Raw genomic sequence first — 14,302 nt, forward strand, 5'->3', positions numbered from 1 at the left:
CTCTGAAAGCTTAACGGTGATTCAGAGTTCAGTGTCAGCGCGCATCTTCGAACAAAACCCAGACACATGACTGCTTTTCAGTTTGTAGTTTCCGTTCTGAATGAGACTCTTAAGCTGAATGCTAAAATAAAACAAAAAAAACAGTTTTATTCAACATAAAGAAAGAGATGCAGCGTACACAATAAATCCAAGGACATTTGTGCATAATTCCCCCTACCTTGAATCTCAAAGCCCCAGAAGTTCTGCAACCTGCTACAAAGAAAGTTCAACTCAGCCGCTCATGTTCAGTGCTACCCGGGTCAACACGACCTTAAGCTCCTCTCTCAAAGATAACCATCACAGTCTTTCATATTAAAAACACGCCGTTATCCTGACAATTTATAAAATGAGCAGGTTTTTTAAATAGTAGAGCTACACAAAATATCAAATCACAAAGGTCACGATATTATTTCACATAACTTAGTGGCTGTACTTTGATGGCTATCATATGTCAAATACCGTGCATTCAAGTTCTACCTGGAAATTATATAAATGGAAAAATTTGTTGGCAACCATTATAAAGAGGCCAACCCCCCCAAAAAACGATATAACCTTTAATTACAGCAACATAATCTCACAGGGACAAATTTTAATAAACCAACCATTAAAGTACATTCATTCATTCACATTTAGCATATAATGTTGAATTCTTTAATAGCACTTAAAAAGAAAAAAAACTCAACAGTTATTCATACACAAAAAATCCCTTTCAAAAAAATATTAGATTACTACGTCAATCTTTAATTTCGACCGTCTAGATGCTGCGTTTCAGCATTTTAAAGGCTCCTCATGTCCACTGAGGAGTACGGAGGGGGAACTTTGATGCCGTGAGTCTGTTTCTCTTCTCTGCGAACGATAAATGAGTGCGGTTCATCGTGAACCTTTTAAAACACAGGCAGATTTTAAATAGAAGTTTCCCCTCTAAGGTTACCGGGGATGTTTAAAGATTCATCTTTCTGTTTACTGAAGCCATGTGAAGAGTTGCAGAGGATGTTCAAAAGCCGACCTACGGGCAAAAATGGGTCTGACAATAAGGTATGGAGAGCAGGGGTACCGATAAATGTGCCAACAGTGATTTTAAAAATTCACACGTTTGTCAGGGGTGCCAGCAGATTTGACTTGATTTGTAGTTGGCTTCACGATGGATTCAAACTGCTCATTCCTTTTCAATCAAAACACCAAAACTGCAGCTCCATTCAAAACTACAGTTAAATCGGCAGTACTATGTATTTTCCAGCCATATGGTGCCATTTTATAGCACAATCAAGTAACTAATCAATCAAGTATCAAGTTGTTAAATAAATTGCTGCATATATCTAATATAACTTAAAATAAATGCGCCTCTGTCTCTTTAAAAACTCCTGCTCATTCTGAAACTCCGCCTTCAGGAAGTCATCACAACATGGCTCCACTATTAACCCTTTAACAACATTTTTACCAGCTTTGCATTGAGAATATGAGCTCAGCAGATGCGCAGTTCCACCAGGTGTTTGCTAATTGCTGCTGGCTAGTCTGAAGGAGCCGAGTGGGGGAGTCGGAGGACGGCTGGTCTGTGAGGCGGAAGGTCGGTAGCTTGGAAACTGCAGCTCCGAGGAAGAGCTTTATCGCTAGGCAACACTCTGGGTATGTTTTTGATGAGGGAATAAAATTACAGTACAAAGTTGATTTTACATAACACTGCCCTTTAAGATGTTTAGCTTGCTCTCCGAGCTCTTCCCTGTATGTGCGCTACATTCAGCGCTCCAAATCGTAAGGTTAGGTTACCTTGCGATTCAAAATGGACTTTAGCAGTGAGTGAACATGGCTCTCTTTTCCTCTCTGTGTTGGCCTCTTGCCCGACTACAGCTGGGGTTGGCTTTTCACGCCGGATCGCCCGGGCAGCGCGCTGTCTGTTAAACACGGGATGAAGTATTGTTCTGGCCTCGGTGCAGGCAGCTGTGGTTTTCACCGATTTTCTTCCCATCGGAGCGCAGCCCACACAGTGCCAGACGTGGGAAATAACAATCGCGTCCTGCTCTGTCTCAACAACTCCGAGGTTCGTGTTGTGTTTGTGAGAGAAACAGACAAGATGGTGAAATCGTGGTTTTTGGCTTACCGGGTCTTGACATGCTGCTTGAAGGTGGTTTTCATAACAAAGAAACCCAAAACATTTCTGCGTCTTCCTTTAGAAAACGTTTCTTGTCTAAGTTGTGTTTCTACAAAAGGAGTTAGGGTAGACAGATATCTAAGTGATGCCTCTCATTTTTGGAAGCAACAAGCAGCAAAAAATCTACATTTACACAAAATCTACAGAAAAAACAATTTAGTAGAAAACTTTGTTGTGAGGGATTTGCAAGGGCAGACAAGTAGGATTAAACAACATGACAAAGAATAATGTCAATAATGAATAATCAAATTCAATACTCCACATAATTTTGCATCCTTATCCAGACTTTGAAAACAATGAACCAAATTCTTATCTCATCCAGACCGCATAGGAACTCTGGCTTTCAAAATGCCTCAAGTGTCCTAATTAAGATCTCTAAGTGTCTGAATGGGATTTCTCCTCAGTCCAGTTTGACCGTTCATCCTGTTAGCGTAGTCCACTTGTGATCAAATTATTCGGGTTGTGTGTTAGCACTGGATCTGCACAGATTATTGAGCTTCATCTAATATTAGAAACTTGATTGTTCCCTACATGGCTCTTAGACTGCAGGTTTGTAGATGGTTTTTAGAGTTTCTATAAGTTTATTAAAGATTACATCATTTAGTTATCAAGTTAGTTTCCGGGTTGAAAACCTTTCTTTATTATAGAGCTCAGGCTTAGGAGTGGCTTAGGTATGACGGATTACTTTTCCTTACTCTGTTAATTTCCAATTCTGCATTATAAGTAGTTATTGCCGTCAATACTCAGGATTTTTTTCTCGTCTATAAGGGCCCCCAGAAGGAGCCCGTCATTGAGCTTTTATTTCATGTCTTCCCAATCTCTCTGTAACCTTGTCTCTGTCCTGGACAAAGTCATTAGAGAAGCTGCTGGTGCCTCGGCTCAATGGGGAACGTGGTCCTGTTGTGATCGGACGATTGAGGGTTTGATTTAACCTTCAGTTCCTAAATATAAATGTCCTCCTGGGAAAGAAACCTGGCCCAAGTTGCCTGCCGATCCACCCGTCGGTGTATGGATGTGGGCGAGTTTGTGGGTTAGGTACAACCAAATCAAACACGCAAGTCTAGCGCTGGCGGGAGAAATGGTTCGTCGTCTTTTACAAAAGGGAAATCCTACAACCACTAAAGTTTGATACTACTCCATTTTTGTGTACATGAACGCAACTAAGGAAATTACGCTCGTGTCTTCTTCAGACGTTTTCATGTCGTTTCCTTCTGTGGTTCTTGGTGCAGCGCCGCCGAAGGCGAATAGGGGAACTGGTTTTTCAAAGGGTTTGCATCGTTTGGCACAAAGCAGTGTGAAAGAGAGCTGCACTGGCTGAAAATGTAAGAAATGTTTCAATCTTGCTCCCCAATCGAATCGAGTCTACAGAACTATCAGGTGTGAAAACACAGACCAAACCACTTCTCTTGTGTTGTTGTCCCTTAAATCACTCAGCCAGCCAGAACAGATCAGATTCCTCCTATTGAATAGAAACAGTTGTTTCCTTCCACTGTCACCATATTCTTGCCCAAAAGGAAGAATTGCAACAATGACCTGATGAAACAGGGGTTATACACTAAACTTGAATTTGTTGTATCATATTACAGGTTGAATTGGAATGCTACTGATTGATTTTAAATATTTTGATCTGATTAGACTAAATTAATATTCATAAATTAAATCCCTTGGTCTTGTATAGCATCCTGAGATGACATATATTGTGAATTTGCACTATGCACTAAATAAGCTGACTTGACTTGACAGTAAGTCAGACTAATAGCAGGAATTATTTAGAAAACACCCTGGTGCTTCCACGTCTGCTGTTTACACCCATCACTTCGCCTCTCCGCGCCGAAAGCAGCCGTTAATTAACCTTTCCCCCCCCAGGCCAGGCTGAGATAAAAAGGTCCGCTAAATCTCACTGGAAGTGTCGGGAGAGAGAGAAGCAGAGATGCACTCCCTCTGAACCCCCTCTTGGGAATCAAGCGGGAGCTGCTGGTTTTTGATCTACTGCTCTTATTTTTGAGAGAGATGCTCCAACCTTCTCTCAGACTCGGGCTAGACGTGGGAGGTGAGAGGGACGGAACGTCACAGCCCAGATGTTCGGAGCTCAAACGCAGCATTATCTGTATCTGTATCTGAGGCCACGTCACGATTTTAAAGGCTCGTTTTGGTGTGGCAGAGCACTGGATTTCACAGAGTGTGTATTCTTGTTCCAGCTGTGTGTTAGTATTTGTGAGTTGTAACCCATTAACATTAACAGCAGACCAACACTCCTCGTTCTTTATCTTCACATGTTCACAAAGCTAATCCTCTTAGTTTTAGACTCAGATTTTATTTATCCCTCGTTAGCAGCTAAGTTCTGAGCGAAGTAAAAACCTGATTTTTATTAGTCATGTTTATTTGTTGCCTAGCAGGGGGGAGTCCGGTGGCAGAAAACGCCAAATGGAGCGGTTTCAAACCAGTCTGTCCTGATGGTGTGATCCCATCGCTGCCTGTGGAACATCTGGTCATGTTGATAAGCGCGATCCGCTGGACTTTTCCCCTTTGATGGCGTTCTCATGGGGCCGGATATGAGAACGAGTCGTAATGCTGGACAGAACCTTTGATATCTGGGGTCTTTAGATGCTGAAATCGATACACACACGGCTCAACATATTTAGTGTGAGTAACATTCATATACAGTAGAAGAGAAAATGCCGTGGATCTTTTTAGGGATCAGAAGCTACTTGTTGTTATTTGTTGTCTTTCACATAATTAATCATCTGAAACACAAGGAAGATCTTAAACACTGTTGATGTGTCTAAACACGCGGAGCAAAAATAAAATCTAATCCTTTGTTTGGTTACAGCTTTATTTTGGTATTAAAATACTAAAAATCTTCTGTTATTTTAGAAGACGAAAAATAGAAATTTGGGTCCTGGAAAATAACAATTGTGTAATTTAAAGCAGTCGGTGTTAACCAGCGTTGTTATCGTGATCTGGTGAGACAACCGTGTGAGAGAAAAGTCTAAAAGTAGCAAAAACAGAAGGATAAATGTCGTCTATAGACGTTTTTGCTAAATGATTTAACTTGTAATAATCAGTGAAAAAAAATCAGTTTAGAAAAAGAAGTCATACAATTAATTAAACATATCATAAATCCAAACCAAATGTTTTTTTTTCCTTTTGCATCTTGGCAGAGTTATTTCAAAACAGAATTTGGGTTTTTATTTTATTTTTTCCAGACACTCTGGATTTCTACTAAAACACACATACTTAGGAAAATACTGACTTTAAGATCAACGCTACACCACAGATAATCCCTAAACGATTGTAGGTTGGGCTTTTTTCACACCTTGCATGTTTTTTCTCTGATTACATACATTTTTTGCTCGTAATACGGAAATGTGAGGTTTGTTCACACCTACGTGAAGGTTGTTTTTCTTTTAAAAAGTGCTTTTAATCAGATGAACAACCCTCATCATAACACATATTCTGCTTTACCGGACATGATGATGTTTATCTTTCATTAAAAGTAAAGTCACTTCAGCTTCTATGTGATAACTTCATGATCTCTGCGGCCCGGTTCTTGTTTAGTTACTATCAATAATGTACTAATCCATAATCCACTAAGAAAATATGAAATAAATAAAAACATATAAAAACAAGGAAGCTGGTGTTTATTTCCTATTTTGCAGTTTTTAACCACTATGTACATCTATAAAAAACCAAAAACAATATAGAAATAAAATATTCTTTTGAAATCACCTACTCTTTATGCTGATTCTATAATATTTATGTTGCCTTATTACTGAATTAATGGCACATTTTTCTTATATTTTTGGAAGAATGAATTATATTGGTTTGAAACAGGTGGCTGATTTTAAACATTGAATCGTAACACTCTCACCTGGATGAGAGCAACGTCGTTTAGCACAACTAAGTGAACATCTTCAGAAATAAATGGAAATGTTGACACGGTAAACATGATTTCCTGTTTTTTCCTCATATGTTTGTCTTTTTATTCTATATATCACTGGCTGTTTTGGATTAAATGCAAGCCGCAAATATTTCCTTCAGTAAATATTCCATGATATGTACGTTAACTTTGTGGGTGCCAATAACGGTGAGCAGCACTGTAAATGTAAAGCATGACTTTTAAATTCATAATGTATTTTAGTAAATGAATTAATGCCATTTGTCAATCTTTAATAATACAAGTTACACGGCAACAAATGTTTAACTTATTCTGCTTATATTTTAAAAAAACAAAAAAACAAAAAAACATCTGTTCTGTAGGCTGAATAGTAGCTGCTTTGCTTTTGTAAGTATTTGGTTATCTCCAAGTTTCAGTGCACTAAATGAAAAACACGTTAGCTAAAATCAGTGGATGTAAAGGATTGAGAGCGTGTGTTTTCCTATCCGTCTCCTATCCCCTCGGTGAACTGGTGACCCGTCCAGGACGTGCCTCGACTCTCGCCTGTTCAGCCTCCGGTGACTCTAAGCTGGATTAAATGGGCAAAGGAGTGAAGAGTTTTGTTGGCGAACAACTGGAATGGATTTCAATATTTCTCCACGCATCTTATTAAAGTATGTTGAGATTCAAAGAGAATTTCAGCGAGTCGCGATGATGCCACGTCAAGAGCTGTTTTTACGCTACGGCTGATGTGATGACATGGAAAAGGTAGAGCTCCAGTAAGGGCTTGGATTGGGATGGGAGAAACCAGAAGTCTCATGTAGCCTGAAAGCAACACGGAGATCTCTGGTAATCTGAGACAGACCTTCTCTGAGCGGAAACACACAATACAGTCAGACAAATCACACGAGTTCGGCTTTTGTTTGTAAATCTTACAAAAACCACAACTAACCCCAAAGAATTATTCATACAGTTTTGAACAAAGTCGTTAAGGGCCGTGTGAAATGTTGAATAATTGTGCGTTAGAGATTAATTTGTATTCTTTGACGCTGCGGCTTCAGGCGTGAGGATGTGTGGGCCCTACTGGCGGATAATTGTGTCCAGCAGCGTTGTTGTAAACGCTTCAAGCACAACACAGGTCGCCAGAAGTGAGAGGAGGTTCAGACTGGAGAGGTTTCATGTTCTTTGAAGCCTGGATGAACGTGAACCTGTGAAGCTTTACATGCTATCCTTTGTTGCTGAAAATGTCACATTTAATGAAGAAATTCATGTCGTAATTACTAAAAAGCAGCAATATCTGCAGTGGAAAAAGAGAATTTGTATAATTATAGAAAAGAAGCAGACTACTTGATGAATAAACACTGATAGGTTAAAAAAAGGGGGGAGTTGTCAATGATCCAATCAGATATTAGGATTTCACATCATATTTAAATCACTATCATGATCAATTTTGCAGGATGATAAATTGTCCCAAAGGTTATTGCGATAAACGATACCAATGTTGTTTTGAGATGATTTTCAAGTCGCAAAATAACGTAAAAAGTCATCGTCAGAGATCAACAAACTTCTACTGAATATTTAACTCTGGACCCAGATTATATTTTAGATATCTAAAATAAAACAAACAAATTAACAGCAACAACAAATAGAATGAACTATTAAGTCTCTGGTAAATGTCTAGTTGAGACCAACTTACCAGACTGAAGACTTACTGTATATCATCCAGTTTTTTGTACAAAGAAAGAGAAAAGGAAGAAACTATTAATCATGAAAATGGAAATTACTGATCCTGTTTCAATTTATCACTCAATTAATTGATTTATGGCGAGAGACGTAATAGATAATCTGTCCACCCATCAAGAGGAGCCATAAATCCTTGTTGTTGTTTTTTTTTACACTTGTAGACTCCATTCTATTGGGGACCAAGAGTGAAACATTTGCTACATTTCCAGCTGGTGCTGTTCATTTGTCACACTGCTCTGTATCAAACAGGGCTGTGAAGGCGCCACTGAAGGAAACGACAGAAAAACCTCAGAAGAAGACGCTGAGTGCAGCTTCCTTCCTTCTTTACAAAATGTAACCAAAAATCAGATTTTAGCGGTTTGAGGATTTACCTTCAGTCTTTGATAAAGGACCACGAGGCATTTGTCCCGCTAGCGTCAGGTTCTCGTGTTTTGCTTGTATTTACCCAGAATTCCCCGCACTACAGTTAGCGTCCTGCTTCTGGAGCAGCCTCCGGTCCGCTTGGCATCCACATACGCATCGATGCTGCCAGAGTTCACTTTTTTTTTTGTCCGCGTCAGAGTTCGACAACTCCTCAAATGAACCGGACTTTCTAGTTCGATTAACGCGGACCAAGCAGAGCTGAACCCTTAAACCTCAGGAAGTCTCACCAACTTCCAGTCTTCTTTGTTGGATTTTTCCAACGGTTTAGATGTGGAGTCGATTCTCTTTCAAGAAAGGAAGAGTTAAAAAAAACAAAAAAAAAAACAGTCCAAGTCAGATCTAAAATTATTAATGTACTTCGGCTCGAGCTCATATCTCAGATGTGGCCGGGTTCTTTAACTGCAGGGAATGAATCAGAGCCTGAGGCTATGAAAACCAGCTACGGCATAAATCTGAGGCAATTAACTCCAGGTATAAACCAGGTGCGTTTATGGTGAGTAAAATCTTTAACTGGCAGGGGACACATTAAAGGATCAAACAGCCTAGAAAAAAAAAGGAAATGAATAAAAATAAAAGTACGCCTCCTTGAGACTCAATTGGAGATGAATCACGATCACTTCTTGTTTTCTTCAGCTAAAAAGGCAATTAGGCAAACATGTTGTCCTTTTCTTTCTTCCTTTGTTTAATTAAAATTCAGGAGTTCAGGGAACAATGGCTGTGTAAAAAAAAAAAAAAAGGGGAGACAAAAGGGGCTGAACTCCTCACTTATGCTATTCTCTTTTTGACACTGCACTCACAACACCAAGCAAAGTGCGCTCCGCAAACAAACGGTACATGGCAGAGGCTGCTCAATGAAAGGGAAGAGCAACGACTCCACTCATAGCGGGATGCGTTTCTCGCTAATAAGAACCGCCGATTTCACTCTGCTCGATACAAAACTCCTTTTGTCGTCTGCTCGTGTTTCTTAAGGCACGAAGAGAGCCTCCGATCGGAAAACAAAAGGCAGGAGCTTTTGGGATGTCTGGTTGGCCCCGCTAATTAGGAGCTCTGTAGATAGACCCACGCTCCGCTGGGTAGAAGACAAGCACACGCAACCGCACACTTGCTCATCCATTGCTCGCACATCCACAACACGCCTATATTGTTTACAAATCCCCCCGAGATTAAACTTCGCAGGAGAACAATATCTGATCGCTACGAAGATAAACACGGGGTGTTCAGGGGGGAGGGAAGGGTCTAATTGTTAGAACAAGGGGTCTTTTCCTCTGTCGAGACGTGAGAAACACTTGAGCATATTCCACTCACGTCTCCCAAGTCTCGCCGCTGACCACAGAAGCCCCCCCTGCTCCCCAAGTCTAAGGGAGGAGCCGCAACGCTCTGCGGATTCTGATAACGATGCGTGCGGGAACCCCGGGGGGTCCAGGGCCCAGACATCCCAGGAAGTCGCCTTCGTCTGACGTCGCAGAAATCCTCGCGCGAGGCTTTCCGAGGGGATGACGCGATCGCATTTGTCCTGCCCATAACGGGCGGGAATCCTTGAGTAACAGGAGTTCAAGAATTAAAGCAACTTTTTCTCCCTGCAATTTGTGGTATTAATTAAATATAACTAATCCATTAAAACCTTTTAGCAACTCATAAATCAGTCTAAAGTCAGCTCCAGATGGATTATTGCATTAGTAATCCTCGGCAGAGAACAGCTTGAAACCACACAGAAGTGTTAGTCTGAGTGATTATTTTTTCATGCATTAATTTTAATGGTTTTAATATTAAATTATGACTTTCTGGCATGTAAAGGTGCTTTATGGCTCCGTGTGACTCAGACAATTAGAAATGGAGTCAAGTCGGAGTTCTCACATGAGTAAAAGCAGCGCTGCCTGCTGTTCCAAGGCGCAGCGCAACGCTGGGCATGTGCTTTGTCCACAGTAACTCAATAAAAAGGCAGAAACATCATCAATGCGCTCAAGTTTCATATGGATTCTGTCTCTGTGATTGATTCGGGACTTTTCTGGCTTTTTATGCTCAAACTGGATTGAAAACAGCACGAGCATATAACATACAGCTGGAATAAAATATTCAAGTTTTATGGAAGCATATTGAAGTGACAATCTTACAGAGGCTTCATTTGAGTTATATACGAAAAAGGCTAGTTCAGTTTAATTTGTATCTCGCTGAATTTAAAGGGCGTCCAACCAATATAATGACTTTGTGGCTTTAAATATGATTGGTAATTTTTCACATGAGCTAAAGCTAAATGATGTAGACGTCAACATTTGTTTCAAATTAGAAGTGTTGCTTTGGTTCCATTTGTATTTGCTTTCTCTAGCTGCGTTCCCAATACAAACGTGCACAAAACACTGCCAATAGTCCGCTAATGTCAATTTCACAATTGCAGTTTTTCCAATACTGTGTATATATATATATATATATATATATATATATATATATATATATATATATATATATATAAAAAGATCACATATAAATAATTCATTCAAGTTATTAAAACACATCATACTCCTACCACTTCCTGTTGTCTTTGTCGTCTTTGCTGCCAGTAGTAACATCCGGTTGTTGATCACATGACTCCTGATGTGAAATCCATTTTTTTTTGTGATACAGCCAAAAAACCACGGCGCAAAAACACTTTTTATTACAAAATGATTTTGTTTCTTTTAAATTGATGTGTTTCCATTGAACAAATGTATTTTCATATTCCTAATTTGTGCAATTATGTGGTCAACGGAAACGCAGCTACGGTCGATCTGCGGCTGCGTTTTCATTGACCATGACATATAAATATATCTCTTGTGTTTACATTATTTTTAATGGGTTTTTTTAGTGTACAAAAGTATTTAAGCGTGATTTTAATTGCATTTCTTATTTAATGGAACCACAGCAATTGTGAAAATGTGTTTTGTCAACAAGCTGGGAATAATTCTTAAAAGCTGCATTGCACGCTTAGTTCTGCACCTCAGCATTTTTCATGGATTATGGTACAAAAACGACGCTACTTATTCAGTACATGTGAATAAATAGTGCGTATGGAATCTTTTTGGTGTGAATATGTGTATTGTTACACTCCTACCAATTAGTATGTAATTTAATCTCAGTGTAAAGTGAGTGAGAGAAAATTAGTGAGCAAAATAGATCCGTTTGTGTTCCGGTAATTGGATTTTCTAATCAAAAACTAGAGAGAAAATACAAAAACCAAGAAGTTATTAGATTTGTTTGGTTCTAAAAATGGTCAAATTTGGCCTGTTTCTTATTTGGTGGTAGAAAAATGAACCAAGAAAATGAAATGTCATAATAAAAAAAAAAGACAAAATCTGTGGTTTCAGAAAATTAAAACCAGACCTTTTAAATTTCCTCAGTTGAACATTTTTTACTTCTCTTTGAATTTGTACCACGCGGATAGAGCTGGTTTGTTTGAGTTGGGTAAATAAGATAAAGTGTCGGTCGGCTTCCTGATCAATCCCAATACTTTTCCTCTACGTGCCAGAACTGCAATGCAATGATTCAAATAAAAATCAAATGTGCGCATTAAAATGACCTAGTCAAAACCCTGATCAAAATTCAATTAAGAGTAACTCGAGGCAATAAGGATTCTGTATTTGCAAAAATGCTACAAAAGACTCAAAAGACAGTGAGATGGATCTACAAAGAGCCGACTTATGGAGCCTTTATACTTCTCAGATTTTTTGTTTCTTTTGTTTTGAAAGACCTGTGCCATTTTCCTTCCACATTAAGAATATTTTCTGCCGGCCTCTCAGATTAAACCCAATAAAATACATTGTCACTACATACATACAAACTGTATAAAAGCAGGTATGAGAAGTTTTACAAGCGTATAATTCAGAATTTATAGTAGAGGCAGCGTTAAGGAGAAAGCTCTCAGATTTACTGACATCTTGTGGCAAAACTGTGAAATGCAGCAAAACGTATTAGCAGGCTTAGCGACCCGATGAGGACCTTTGTACGACCCTGAACCGCACTGTAAATGGCTGCTGTTGCTCGATCACAATAACGACTTAACAATTCACACCTCGGGCTGCTTGAAACAAACTGATTTATCGGTGATGTGACTTTGTTTGAGCCACAGTTTTCCACATTCGCAGAGCCGTTGAACCGTCTTACCTGGTTTGATCCCTTCAGCCACTGAGCCGTTGTAAACCTGGTTTTGAAACTCGGGCCTGTTGTCGTTCATGTCGATCACGTAGATGTACAGGTCTATCGGGTTCTCCACCTGGTTCCCGTTCATGTCCACCGCGTGGGCTCGCAGCTGGAAAACAAAAAGCGAGAGAAGAGAACCGTGAGGCGCTTGGGGCAAAGCGTCTCTTCGGGGCTCGACCAACGTGAGGCTCCGCAGGGCTCTCCGGACTGGAGCGAGCGCAACAACAAACGCAACCTTGACTTTTGTTAATTGGCAGCTGCATTTAACTGGCAGACATCCATAGGTGCCAGTGATGCAGTAGCATCCAGCTGGCATCTTGGCATAGGGAGCAAATGACACAAAGGGGGGTTGGGGAGCAGGCGGAATAGCGAAATGTTCCAGACGCACAAACAACACTTATTCTGTTATTAGCACAGCCAGAGGCCTGAAAACATCAGAGAGGTGTTGCTGCTCAAGCTGCGTCTTCTTTTTTTGTTCGGGGAGAGTGTTTGTCTCGGTTTGTTTTGACAAAGCCAGCCATTTGGATGGATGTCTTCGTCTGATGAGCCGCTTCTTGACAATGTGTGTAGTGCGAGAACAGAGATGGAAAAGAGGGTGAGGATAAAAAGCAAAAAAAAAAGAAAGAAAGAAAGAGACAGACAGACAAACAAAAAGTGGAGCCGGAAAAAGATGAAGGAGGTGGGAAGGAGAGAAGAGAGAGAGGAGGCTTGTGGAAGTAAATGAGGGCTGGAAACACAAAGAGGCAGTGTGGGGGTGTTGACAAAAGCAATCATCATCTACAGTGGGGCGTCTTAATTTCCACCATTGCTGCAGCTTATTTTACACTCCCCACCTATCCCTGCTAATGATTGCCGACCCTACATGAAGCTCAGTAATGGCCCTGGAGCCAAACGGCCTGTGTTCCCTGTGATTAACAGACTGCTACTAATTTCTGCCTCTTCATCACACTTAAATGTTTCAGATCAAACATCTGCTGGACCTTCGTCAAAGACAAAGACCACCCAAGTCAATACAAAATTCAGTTATCGATTGATGATTTCATTTCTTACAGTTGCAGTGTGTAACTTTTATAAAATAAATGTTTCTTACACATTTGTTCAAACGGTCACCATGTGCCGACAAGGTAGTACGAGACAGATAATCTGTGAAAAAAAAAAAAAAAAAAGTCCAACTCTTCTGCCTGGTGATGCTATTGACCATCTGAAGAAATGAATCGCTCCCGGTCAAAAACAACCAATCAGAGTCATGAGGCGGGTCTTAGCGCTGTCAATCATGCTCGCTAAATGTGGTAATGGCGGAGAAACAACTTACGTCTCCTGGAAAACTGTTTATCCGCAGTCATGGCGGCGACGCTACCTAGCTTGAAAGTTGATGGAAGCGTAGCAGAAAGAAGGGTTATGAGAACTGCATACACAAGCATGATTAACAGCGCTACGATCCGCCTCCTGGCTCTGATTGGTTGTTTCTAGTTAGCACTGGGAGAAGGCAGAAGACAGATTATCTGCCTGATCTCAAATGAAACTGTCACGACAAACTGACAGTTTAAACAAATATGTACAAAAAAAAAAACTCTAAATGAGCCTCATTAAATGAAAAAATCAACTGAATAAAATAAAAACAGTTTCTCTCTATCCTTACATTAATTGCTTGTCTAAATTTGAAGACACATTATTGGATGATAGAATTGCTTTTAACCATTTTAAATTGATTTCAAGGTCATCATGTTTAGCAGCAAAACTACAAACCAAATCCTCTCAAACTGCGTCTCACCTCCAGTTTGTTTTAGAAGGCACTTCAAAGGGGAAAAAAAACAAAAAATGGAAAGGAGGGAAGCGGAAACCCCTTTCTCTGTAACAGCGTACATTAATCTCAGTCGGTTGCTTAAAAATTCAGACCTGCGACA

At 40.0% G+C, this 14,302-nt stretch overlaps 1 protein-coding gene across 2 annotated transcripts in view; it reads right to left on the reverse strand.

Annotated features, from left to right (window-relative positions):
• Positions 1-14,302, reverse strand: part of LOC102225617 (cadherin-4-like) — a 301,946-nt gene that overhangs the window by 50,428 nt on the left and 237,216 nt on the right. For both annotated transcript variants that reach the window (XM_023325117.1, XM_005800636.3), the window contains exon 7: positions 12,363-12,507. In XM_023325117.1, coding sequence (XP_023180885.1) covers positions 12,363-12,507 — 145 coding nt within the window. The remainder of the gene's footprint in view (positions 1-12,362; positions 12,508-14,302) is intronic.

The sequence above is a fragment of the Xiphophorus maculatus genome, chromosome 20, assembly GCF_002775205.1.
Source record: "Xiphophorus maculatus strain JP 163 A chromosome 20, X_maculatus-5.0-male, whole genome shotgun sequence".
Taxonomy (NCBI): Eukaryota; Metazoa; Chordata; class Actinopteri; order Cyprinodontiformes; family Poeciliidae; genus Xiphophorus; species Xiphophorus maculatus.